At 42.7% G+C, this 12,722-nt stretch overlaps 2 protein-coding genes across 7 annotated transcripts in view; one reads left to right on the top strand and one right to left on the bottom strand.

Annotated features, from left to right (window-relative positions):
- Positions 1-878, top strand: part of LOC105730319 (glycine N-acyltransferase-like protein 1) — a 69,151-nt gene extending 68,273 nt beyond the window's left edge. For all 3 annotated transcript variants that reach the window (XM_064364864.1, XM_012471433.3, XM_064364865.1), the window contains exon 6: positions 87-878. In XM_064364864.1, the coding sequence (XP_064220934.1) occupies positions 87-504 (418 nt within the window). In that variant the 3' untranslated portion in view covers positions 505-878. The remainder of the gene's footprint in view (positions 1-86) is intronic.
- GLYATL2 (glycine-N-acyltransferase like 2) overlaps positions 1-12,722 on the bottom strand; it is a 116,325-nt gene that overhangs the window by 58,414 nt on the left and 45,189 nt on the right. The gene's annotated exons all lie outside the window — the stretch shown is intronic.

Raw genomic sequence — 12,722 nt, 5'->3', positions numbered from 1 at the left:
GTGCCTGGGATCTCTAGAATGGGATGGCACCCAGAAATTACAGGAGTGGGGATGAAAGGTTTTGTCTTTCTTTTTGTTTTCTACAGCAAAACTCCCAATTTTAAGTATGCTCAGCTGGATGTCTCTCATTCTGGGCTGGTAAATGACAGGTGGCAGCGAGGGAAGAATGAAAGGAGCCTGCGTTATGTCAAGCGCTGCATTGAAGCCCTGCCAACAGCCTGTGTGCTGGGCCCAGAGGGGATCCCGGTCTCGTGGGCAACCATGGACCCTTCTTGTGAAGTAGGAATGGGCTACAGCATGGAAACATACCGAAGGAAAGGCAAGATGAGACAGGTGTTGTTGCAATTCACGAAATATCTGAGTCAGAATAATATTCCATTTTACCTCTCTGTGCCGGAATTTAATGAAGCCGGGTGTAGATCTGTGAGGCAGAGTGGTTTCTTTGAGGCCACCTGTGAGTGGCACCAATGGACCTGCTACCCACAGAATCTAGTTCCATTTTAGACAATGAAACTCCTTAGCAATCTTGGGCACGCCGTCTTGAAATATTAAAGCAGACACCACAGAATAGCTTTCTTCACTTACAAATGTTTGTTGGTATTTATGATGTGCCAGGAACTCTTCTCACATTGAGACTTGTTAAAAGACACTGCCATACTCTTGAGGAGCTTACAATCCAAGCAAGAGGCAGGGAAGGGTATAGTCTTTAAATATGCGTAAGCGTTGTAAGGAAGGACGGGGTTACCAGCAAACATGTAACTAGAAAGCCAGGCTTAGTTCTTACCTCTGGGAATTAGAACTCTTTATGAAACTTGGTTGATAGAATCTACTATCTGGAAGATAAATGAAGGACTTTAATAAAATTGGTCAATAGACTATTCCTAATCTATGTGGATACTTTATTGTAAATAAATACCCCTGTTATTTATGGATTTATGAGGCAATGGCTACACTAAAGAATGGAATCAGTCTCTTAGTTTAGTGACTAGAAAGGTATAAAAGGTGAAGCCTAAGACAAATGGCTTTCCTAGGCTACCTTTCATCATTGTTATGCAGAAAAGGAAATCCAGAGAATCACGTCTGCTGGACTTGAGGCCTCTGCTATGGAAATGACATTTGTTGTGCCTCCTTTCTCACTTCCTCATCATTAGGGAAGCACAGCATAGGGCAAGGTGTTGCCTGTGAGTCTGGTTATAAGTTCAGACTTTGGTGTTTGGACCACGGCTATCTTAAGGGTATGATCAGGGGTCAGGGGCATTCCAGGGAGAAGTGACCACTAAGATGAGGACTGGAGAGTGAGTAGGAGTGAGCCAGACAAAAAAAGCAGAAAGATCCAGATGATGGAAAGGACACGTGCCATGGACTATCATAAGAACTTTCTAATTGAACACTTACATTTAAAAAATCCCTGATCTTAAAAAAAAAAAAAAAAAACTACACTTCATGAACAAAATGTGGCCTCTTTTGGCTCCCCTCTGCCATCCTGACATTGGAACTTGGACTACTATGAACATTGAAGCTATAGCAAAAAATAAATAAATAAGACATTTTCATTTTTTCTGATAGTCTAGATTTAAAAAAGAAATCTTCATAGAATTGGCTCTAAGAGTAAAGTCTATCAGTATTAACCAACACCTATTCTCATCTCTCCATAAAAAATAAACCTCCACAAAATTGAATGTTTATATTTGATGCGATTTTAAAGTGTGCAATTCCAGTAATTAAAAAATTGTATAGGTCATGGAGCTTTTTTAAAAAACTCCAGTTCATCTTCGAAGGCTGTGGTAGATCTGTTGTAGCTTAGTATGAACCAACCCAAGCAGATTTCTAAACGCCTAAGACCTGGCTGATTTGTTACATTGACTGAAATGAAAGCATGGTCTGAGAAAGAAGGGAAATATTTCCTTTGGGATTTCAAAGGGTGGAAAATTCTTACATAAAAAATAAACTCGGGAACTTGGGGTAATATGAAAACAGCTATCTTTTGGCACTCAAGATGCAAAAGCCAATAGAGATGATGAAAGAAGACAAAGCAAATAAACGTTGCCTATTTCAAAATAGTGCCTCGGGCAGGTCCTGTATCCAGAAGAGGATGTTTATCCAGGATCTGGGGCTCAGGTCATCTTCGCCAGCTTCCCTCCTCTGCTCCTTCCCTAAATGCAAGCCAGATTCCCTTATCCAGCCCTTTGTGGCCCTGTTAAGAGAGTGATTTCCAAACCTTATCATGCACTTGGATTAAAGAAACAACAAGAAAGCAAAAGAAAGAGGAAGGAGGATTTCTTAAGTATGTCACAAATAAGTCCGAAATTATCAATAAACACAATAAAAATGAATGGGGCAATTTTCTTATTAAAATATATGTTTTTCATATTGAGTTCAAAACAAAGTCCAAGAATCTGCTCTGGTTGTCATAGCAAAAATCATAGACTGAGTGGCTTATACGACAGAAACTGATGTCTCACTCTTCCGGAAACTGGGAAGGGATATGATAAGGCTCTGGCAAGGTAGAGTTCATTCTCGGTCCTCTTCTCTCAGCTTGTTGATGGCTGCTTTTTCTCTCGTGGTGGAGAGAGAAGAGAGCTCAGACTCTCTTCCTTTTCTAAGAAGGAGTTAATTCCATCATGGGGGCTCTACCTTCATGACTTCAATTACTTCTCAAAGGCCCACCTCCAAATACATTGAGAGTTGGGGCTTCAACATATGAATTTGGGGGTCACAGTCAGTATATAAGAAAGCATCTCTGAAATAAACAACACACAAGGGTTAAAAAAAGAAAAAAGATATACTAAATCAATGTTAAACTGAAAAGCAGAGTAATAATATCAATACGAGGCAAAATAGAACTTAAGATGAACATCTGCTAAATACAGAATTCTCCCACAAGATAGGTCATGAATCTTCCTCACAACACAACACAATACAACTACAAAATAACGTATAGCAAAAGCTGACAGTCGTACAAAAAGAAATCGGCAAATCCACAGTCACAGTGGGAACTCAGAACGCTTCCCTCAGAAAGCAACAGATGATGCAGATAAAAAGTAAAGACAATTTGACAAAATGCCATCACAACTTGATATTTTTAGTGATGTTGGGGTTATCCGCTTATTGTATATTTGAGCACTTGTGTTCCTCTGTTTGTCAAACTGACCAGCAGGGGTTGCTGGGGAGGGAAACAATCCATCTAGAAAGTGCTGGCAATTTGTCTCTAGGTTTAGAGGCTCTTGGTCCCCCTCATGATCATCACCTATCAGGGGCAAGCACTGCTGATAATAGGAGCTAAAAAGAAATTATTTAGGCAGTTAGGTAAGAGAGTCCTCATTAAGCTTTTTCTTTTTATAAAAAAACCAGCCCCAAATAATTTCTTTTCTAACAAAAAATATCAAGCTGCAAGGATAGATAAGCAAGCTAAAAGCTTGCATACATGAGTGCCGGCACCTATGCCAATAGAAAAGGGATACCTGGAAGCCAGGCATATTCGACATGGAAGTTACCTCTTTTCTTTGTCTTCACATGTGCAAGCAACATGGCATCAGCCAGGGAGAGACTCCATCTGAATAATAAAAGGTTAGGGTGGGATGGCCAGCCTCTTTATGCATCATGTAAATAGCACACCTGGTCCAACCAATCCTCTGAGCCCTATGTAAATCAGACACTGCCTCTTCAAGCTCATCTGTAAAACCAACTACATCTTGCCCCAAACCCAGAAACCCGTTCAAGCACCCTTCCTCTGCTTGAGGAAGCTCTCTCTTCTTTCTTTTGCCTATTAAACGTCCTCTCTTAAACCCACTCCTTTTGTGTTCACATCTTCAATTTCCTTAGTGTGAGACAACAAACCTCTGGCATTTCCCCAGACAAATGATGCTGCTTCACTGCCATCTCTAGCCCAAGTGTCAAAAATGACCACTTTGGCCTGATGAGTCCCATGCTGCTTAGGATAAGCAAAGACATGAACATGGAGTGGGGACAGGTTTATTAGAAAGGCTGCAGTAAAAGCATATCCCAGGCAACTTTCCACTTTTTCTCTCATTTTCAAACTTCTTTTTTTTTAAGACAGCGTCTCGCTCAGTTGCCAGGCTGGAGTGCAGTGGCACAATCTTGCCTCACTGCAACCTCCACCTCCTGGGACCAAGCAATTCACCTGCCTCAGCCTCCCGAGTAGCTGGGACTACAGGCGTGTGCCACCACACGCAGCTAATTTTTTGTAGTTTTAGTAGAGATAGGATTTCACTGTGTTATCCAGGCTGATCTTGATCTCCTGACCTTGTGATCTGCCTGCCTTGGCCTCCCAAAGTACAGGGATTACAGGCGTGAGCCACTGCGCCCCGACTGTGTTTTCAAACTTAAAGGTTAATTTTGTTTTGTTTTTTTTTTAACAGTTTCAATTTCTGGCCCAAAGACTGCTCTTTGTTTTCCTGCTATGACATATTTATTGTTTGCTCTAAAGACTTTTCCAACATTTCATAGGAGCTAAGAAGACAAATATGTGCTTGGTCCACACCTTGATCCCCTCTGCACCCAGAATTCTCCTTATTCTTTCTCTCAGGAAGATTACACCCCTCCTATTCTGCCAGTTCCCTCATATTTGCCTCATACAGTTAGTTGCCCTTGTGGGCAAATGAACCAGGGCAGTTCTAATTTACAATGGACACCAACTCCTCTAAAATAACGTCTGAGTCTTGAGATTTGCATATGAATCTTCCCTTGACATAGCAAACAGTCTTTCCTGTTTACCTTCACTAAAGGCATCCACTCAGGAGAATGGACAGCACTAAAATTCCACAGATTTCAAAACCAAACCTGGTGTGCCTTTCTACAGTCCTTGGAATGAAGAAGAGAAAGTAGGTTAGAAGGGACGATTTCCTCCTTCCTTCTTCACCCTGAAGGAGCTCCCATTTTTAAAGGGAAGAATTAGGGACAGTCCAAAAGAAAATCTTGCAAATCAAGCCTTGCCATGCCAGCACGAGAAGGGTAACCTGTGTGCCCAGGGGCGAAATTTTTTAATTTTAGTAAAGATGTCCAGTGTCACCCTTGTGGATAACAAAAATATTTAAAAACCTATAAGAGTGCCAACCTTTCAGAACCATGTGTCTTCCCAAGGGCCTACCAAGGCCTCCGTGACACCTCACTAGCAGCCTACAGGCAATCTCCAAAGGCTCCCACCTCCCCCACCCAACACACATACACACACGCACGCACACACACACACACAAACCCTCCTGCTATCCTTTGGCCTTAGATCTCACCTAACTTTATTCTAAATCTTAATCTCCCTGTGGCCCCAAACTCATGTGTTGTAGGGCCTTGGTAATCCCTTTATAAGCATATTCCCTGATTTACTAAAAACTATTTTTGAGACATACAAGGTAAAACTTTTCATTTCAGGCCAGATTAGCACTCTTCTTATTACAATTACAAACGCTGAACTTCTTAGTTGCTGGGAAATACATTGAAAAGGAATTATTATGCGTGTGTAGTCGTAGATTATCTCTGAAAAAGTACTGAGTGTCTAGAGAATGAGTGAAAATGTTTTCCTCATATACATTTTTTTCTTTTGAAAAGTATATCCTGTGTATATTCAAAAGATAATGTTTTTTAAAAGGGGAAATTGCTTCCACTATGGACTCTTGTTAGTTCACTTATCCATTAAGTTCTCGTACTAATGTACTCATTCATCATATTCCCTTATTAACTTTTTATTCAATCACTAGTATTTGTTTCTAGTGCTCAAAACAGAACACAAGTTTCTTTACTATCATATAAAATAAAGTACCAGCCGAGCGTGGTGGCTCACGCCTGTAATCCCAGCACTTTGGGAGGCCGAGGCGGGTGGATCATGAGGTCAAGAGATCGAGACCATCCTGGTCAACATGGTGAAACCCCGTCTCTACTAAAAATACACACACACAAAAAAAATTAGCTGGGCATGGTGGCGCGTGCCTGTAATCCCAGCTACTCAGGGGGCTGAGGCAGGAGAATTGCCTGAACCCAGGAGGCGGAGGTTGCGGTGAGCCGAGATCACGTCATTGCACTCCAGCCTGGGTAACAAAAGCAAAACTACGTCTCAAAAATTAAATAAATAAAATAAAATAAAATAATAATAAAGTACCAGCTATTCTCTGTTCCCTCCTGTACTGCAACAAGATATCTTCCAATAGATTCATTTCCCCATTCTGCTTCCTCCTCACGTCCAGATGATTGTGCTAAGTGAGACAAAATGCTTTTATTCCTCTACCCCTCATCCGCCAGAGCCCAGTCCCTAGGTGTTTTAGTTCCAGATGTCATAGAATGTCCTTTGCAGTGTGTCACATCTATTTAAAGAATCCTTCTTTAAAATTTTTATTGCACATTCCCAGAGAGCCTATCATTGTACATTTAGAATTAATTCTCTACACAAAATTTGCCAGAAGTTTTTTGCTACCACTGTTTCCTCTCCTTTTTATCTGCTCCTGAGATCTCTGTTCCTATTTGATTAGCTAAAATCCTTTCTCCAATATTTTCTTCATGTAAATATGCTACTGATATAATGATATAATATCTGAAGACTCCCAAATCCACAAATATCTTTCTTTTACCCTCACAAGAATATAATTTCTGAAATCTTATAAATCCACAAATATTTTTCTTTACTCTTACAGGACTGATGCCTTATGTCCCCACATTTTAGGCTGACCAAATTTAAATTTCATACATAAAGACACTGAGGTGCAAAGAAAGACGGTAACCTTGAACCTTCACTCAAGATCACAAAACGAGTAAGAAGTGGATGACTAGTGGTGAGGGTTTCAGGTTTAGATTAACAACCAAAATCACAGGATAAAGTAGGGTTTAACCCAACTTCAAGTTCATAAAATTAATGCACATTCCCTGATCTTCCCTCCACTCCCACCCCCACCCCCAGGGGATTTCAGGATGTACTGGGCAAAGCTTTCTCCCTCCATCCCCAACCAACCGTTTCTCAGGCAGTGAGGAGTGCCAAGAACTCCTCTCTTCCCCTCTTGAAGCTTACATTCTGGGGCAGGGAGAGAGAAACTAAACCAAAAATTAAAAAACCAGTAAGCATATTTCCTATAAAGCGAGATGTAGTATATGAAAAACAACACATGATATGGGGACAGAAGATGATGGAGGGAGAAAAAACAACAAATAAACAGGAAAAGAGACCTCAGACAGGAGCAGATAAAAAGGAGAGGAAACAGGAAGGGGTCAGGACGGGCCTCCCTAAAAGCCTCGTGTTTGACAGAGAGCTGCAGGAAGAAGGAAGAGACCCAGGCACATACCAAGGGGGTACTGTTCTAATCTGAGGAAGCACTCCAGGAAGCACCCAAGAGAGTCCACTAGGGTGAACAAAGGACATACTTGAACCACCATTTGAATTCATCTTCATCTAAAAATAAGAAGTTAAGTGTGCCTAATATTTAATTATTTAATATGTTAATTATAATAGAATATATATATACATAGTTGATGCTCAATTTGTTAAAAATTAGGTATGTAAAATTAAAGCTCAGAGATCACTCTTGCCTATGGCAATGAGCTCCTGAAAGGCAAGGATAGATTTCACCCATCTCTGTTATCTTCAGAATCCATCAAATTATGTGGAACAAAATAGGTATCAGTAGTATATTTGGGGGAAAGAGTGAAACCATGCTGAGCTCAGGAATTCTGTGTAAATCTTTTTTTAAAAAATCTCTTTTGCTTTACAGCAGAGTCCCTTTTCTTTTGTATTTTTAGTAGCAACTAGTCCCACGCCTTGCAGATGAGCCCTAAGAAATGAATGGGCGAATGAATGCGTGGACAGCGGGGTGGATCAGTGAGTGAGGAGGAGTGATTCGGAGGACCTGCAGGTGTTGAAATCCTGCCAAAGCAGTCTCTGCAAAATAAAAGACCTTAGGCTTTGGCGTCTCACATGAGTTAAAATTATCCAAGGACTGTCCTTGGGCAACTTAGTTGAGGTTTCCTAATATGTGAAACAGAAAATGAATTAAGTAGAAAGATGATTGAGACAAACCTATGGAAGATGCCAAAGCACGATGCCTGGTATTGAGGGACGCTGCGCACCTGTTATCTCTTGCCCTATTCTCTCTTCACCCCTACTCCCGCTCGGCAGCTCCCCGGTGTCAGCGCCAGAAATACCAGCCAAGAGAACGACTAGCGCAACGCTAGCTTTACCCGCAACGCTTTTAAAAACTCCAAAAACCCAGCGTGACAGGGGGTAGGTTTGCCTAGAGACAGGTGAGGAAGCCTTAGTTAAATGAGAGGAAGATGAATTTACAAAGAAGGTTAAGCCACTACGAGCGAAGGCAAGCTTGGACTAACAGGTGTCTCTTCAGCTAGCACATGTCCTGGCATCTCCCACGCCCATCCCTGCATTTAGCGCCACAAACGCAGCCTCCTAAAAGAATTGGAAGCTTGGGAGTCGGAGAACGGAAGATTGAGCTACCATTGGCCTTAATGGATGTCAATCTTCTCCCGCCGCTTTCTTCCCCGCCTCCTTGCCGCTCCCTATTCCGGTAAGTTCGTTCTCTGTCGTCATCTGCTGGCAGTGCGCGGTACTACACCAAACGCGCAACCGCACCTTCACCTGCCCTGAATACTTGGAAACTGCGGTCTAGGCGGGGTTTTTAAGGATGCAGCTCGCTTGCCCTGAGTGGTGCTGAGAGGAGGCTGCCGGTGCAGATCTCATTCCCACAAGATGCAAGTAAAGAAGCATCGCGGACTCCCGGGAAGGGTCACAGAGCGACAGGCAGGACGGTTGACCAGCTGATGGGACTTACTTATGAGAAATACAAATTACCAAGCCTCAGTCCATCCAATTGAATCAAAACAGGATCTCTACAAATGGAGCTCAGCGATCTGTGTCTTGACCAGCTTACAATAGGATTTTCATGCATCATAAACTTTGCCTGAGTTTCTCAGACAGTTTTGTTGATGCCCGGATTCGTTAAAAGCTGCTTACTGGGCCTCACCCCAGACCTACTGAACTTAAATATATTGGGGTCCCAGAATCCCCATTTAAAAAACAAATAAACCTATCAAAGTGTAAGTTTGAACGTTAAAGTACAGAGAGTCACAAACTGGCAGACCTCTTTAATTTACAAATAGGAAATGGAGACCCCCCCCACCACCACCACCACAGAGGGAAAGGAATTTGCCCAAGGTCTCCCTGCAAGATCCTAATGAAACGTGAGGCTCTAGGGTTAAAATCTTATTTGACACCCTTTCCCTCCCCCAACTAGTCATGTGGCCTCTGGCAAACTATCCTGTTCTAATCTGTGAAATGGGAGCAACAGTCACACCTATCCCAACGGGTGACTGCAAATATCAAATGGGACCAAAATGAGTCAACTACCAAGCACCACCCCACTGGAAGTAGAGGTTCCACTAAATCTTGATCACCCTACCCCCATCCATCTCCTAGAACAACTGTATGAGGGTGGAGATGAAGCCAGTCAGCCACGCGTTGGTCCCAAACCACGTTCACATTCACCCACAGCTCCATGAATATTTCTTTTCTTGGAGAGAGAGAGAGGCTCCTTGGAACCTCTGGAATCCGGGGTGGGGGATGTTATCCTCCTCATGAGTACGCTGTCTTCCTAAGATAGAATGGACTATGGGGTCTATATGGGAAGACTTAGCTGCCAGTGCTTCAAGGCTGGCTCCTAAGAGGTTGCTGAAGGCTTAGAGACCCCACTCTAGCTCTCTCTCAAATAGGGGCAGCTTATTAGCAGGAATGAGTGAAGTGAGCCCACTATGAACCCATAGGAGGACAGGAAAAGACCACCCTGTCTAAGCTTTTACATACCCCATTGCAAGCTCCAGAATGCGGTGCCCAGGCCCTTATCTCTAACCCATCCCCAGAAGCCAGTTCTCCTCAGCCCTTCCTGCCACTTCTGCCATTGTACAACCAGACAATTCCCCTCTTCTCTTCTATCAAACTTCTACTCATCTCTCATCCATCAAGTCCGAATTTAAATCTTTCTCTGTGATATACTCTCAGGATAGAGGTAGTGGTGCCTTCCTCTGTATTCCAAGAACATGTTGTTTGCAACTCTAAATACAGAAATCAGCCTACTGTTAAGCTTCAGGTGCATCTTTTAGGGGTTCAAGAAGGAATCGCTCTCCAAAAACACTGGGCTTATTCCCTAACTTCATCAGACCTGACCTTAGTGCTTCATCCATTCCCACCTCTCCCAGCCATGTGAGAGGGCTTTTCTTCTTTACAGGTTTGACAACAACCAGTTACTTGCCCAAAAGTATTCTTGTCATATTTATGATAAATTCCAGCCAACAAGATGCTTTCTGCCAAGGTCATGTTCCTTTTTAGGGCAAACACTTTGTCCCCAGGGATGTTAGACAACTTCAGCAGCCTCATATAAGCATTAAGTGAAAGTGAGCCTTCCTTGGTGGCTCAAAAGATTCCCCGAGCATCCCTACTCTGTCACTGATGTCAAATTGCAGTGAGATTGCATCAAAGCTCTCAGAGCACAGCTGCAAAGGGAAAAGTAAAGCTAGAGCTCTACTCTGAACCTGCAGTTTTAGGCAGTTAGTTTCTCTCTAAGGGTCCGTTTTATACTTAAGGAAGAAATGGAAGATTGGCATCAGGTTACTTATTCCAATCTTGTGATCAGTTGCTACTCCCGTGAGGAGCAAATAAAGAGGAGGTAGACGCATAGCTATTCCTAGGCTCGAGGAGCAGGGAAGCTCTGGAATTGGTGTGCAGCATGTGCTGCGTGAAGCACCATTACAAAGGAACAGGAGAGGTCCACTAGGAGGTAAAATACAGAGCACTTAACTCACAGGGGGTCTGGGAAACAGGCAGGCTTTTGTATTTATCATTTGCTGCAATATCTCTCTGCGAACTTTCTTCTCCCTTTTAATTTTCCCTGTACTTTAATTATATTTCTGAGACCTGGCATGGTGGCTCAAGCCTGTAATCCCAGCACTTTGGGAGGCTAAGGCTGGCAGAACACCTAAGGTCAGGAGTACGAGACCAGCCTGGCCAACGTGGTGAAACCCCATCTCTATTAAAAATACAAAAATTAGCCAGGCATGGTGGCAGGCACCTGTAACCCCAGCTGCTAAGGAGGCTGTGGCATGAAAATAGCTTGAACCCAGGAGGCAGAGGTTGTAGTGAGCTGAGATTATGCCACTACACTCCAGCCTGGGCAATACAGCAAGACTTTGTCTCAAAAAACAAAAAACACTTCTCAGTTAATGGCCAACATTGTTACCATCATAAGTTCCAGTTTCCCTAGCTTTCTCCCTCCATGTATCTTTTATTTTTACCTATGTTCTTCTCACCCAGGTTTGGCCTCTTGCCCCTTCTTAAGCCTCCCTGGGCATCATGTGCTGAATGTCCACTTCCCTCCTTATTTTTCAGTTGGAGTGCATTAGCATCTCCAAGTCAACATGTCAAAAGCAGAATTACTGATACACACACACACCACTCCTGACACACACAGCATCTTCTTCCTCAGACTTCCCCATACCAGTTAACAGAGACTTTATCCTTCTAGTTGCTCAAGTCAAAAACCCAGGAATCATCGCTGAGCCCTCTTTTTCTCTTATTTATGGAACACCCCAGCCATAAGCAAATTCCATGGGCTCACCCTCCAAAATAAACGTGGAATCCGCCATTTCTAACACCTCCACCATTACCATCTGAGTCCGGGCTTCGACATCTTTGCCATCCTGGGATAGAATCTTAGCTGCCTCTCCCTTCCACATCCCCTCTTGTCCTCCTAGAGTTTGTTCCACACACAGCTGCCAGAGTGATTTCTAAAGATATGTCAGGGTATATTACTCCCTTGCTTCAAATCCTCCATTTAAAATGAATTTCACATTTATAATAAAATCCAGACTTTTTCATATGGCTGACCAGGTGCTTCATGCTAACAGAATGTGCACATGCTTCTCCCTAAGGAGTGCTTTTTGCCAGGGCAAATTCTCTATCTCCAGTGATGTCAGGTAATTTCCACAACAGCATTCTCTGCCACCTTTTGCTTTTCATAGCTTTTTTCCTCCAGATTCTACAATGAAAGGAAGATCAAGTCTCCTTGTGTAGCAGGAGTGGCAGTGAGAAACAGAGCTCCCGAACACCAAATAGAGAAGGAAGAAGTCTTTATTACAGCTGGGAGCTGAGAAATAATTTGTCCAAATTCAGCTCGTCTAACAAAGGAAGGTTCTGCCTTTATATAGGTTTATACTTTAGATATTACACGTGGAAGAATCTTAGGTTTACAGCCTTGGAAATCACATATGAAAACGGTTTCGGTTTACAGCTTCAGGAATCACATATGAAAAGGGTTTCAGTTTACAGCTTCAGGAATCACATGTGAAAGGGTTTCGGTTTATAGTTTTAGGACTCACGTGTGAAAAGGTTTCGGGTTCGATCTTGTTTTAAGTAAAAACAGTGTCTTCCGGAGAGTTTCCCCAAGATCAAGCCTGCCACCTACAGGAAGGTGAATCAGGAGGCGCCAGTCAGCCTTTTCTTCTATTGAAATGCAGTGTGGCAGTCAAAGGGGAAGTTGATCCCAGATGCCTGGGTCTCCTTCCTCACTTGGGCAATGATTTACTCTTCGATGGATATTGGTGCTAGTCACGTGTACCACTTTCAGATGATTCAAGAATAACGGCGAATTGAGAGAGTTGTTGTTAAGTTTTCCCTTCTCTTTTTCTGGTTGATATTATTTTTACAATTATACTTACAAAGTTTGCTC

The sequence above is a fragment of the Aotus nancymaae genome, unplaced genomic scaffold (assembly GCF_030222135.1).
Source record: "Aotus nancymaae isolate 86718 unplaced genomic scaffold, 86718_ANA_hifiasm-v0.15.2.pri h1tg000059l, whole genome shotgun sequence".
NCBI classification, from domain to species: Eukaryota; Metazoa; Chordata; class Mammalia; order Primates; family Aotidae; genus Aotus; species Aotus nancymaae.
The sequence above is the reverse complement of the archived record's forward strand: the minus strand, read 5'-3'. Positions and strand labels throughout refer to the sequence as shown.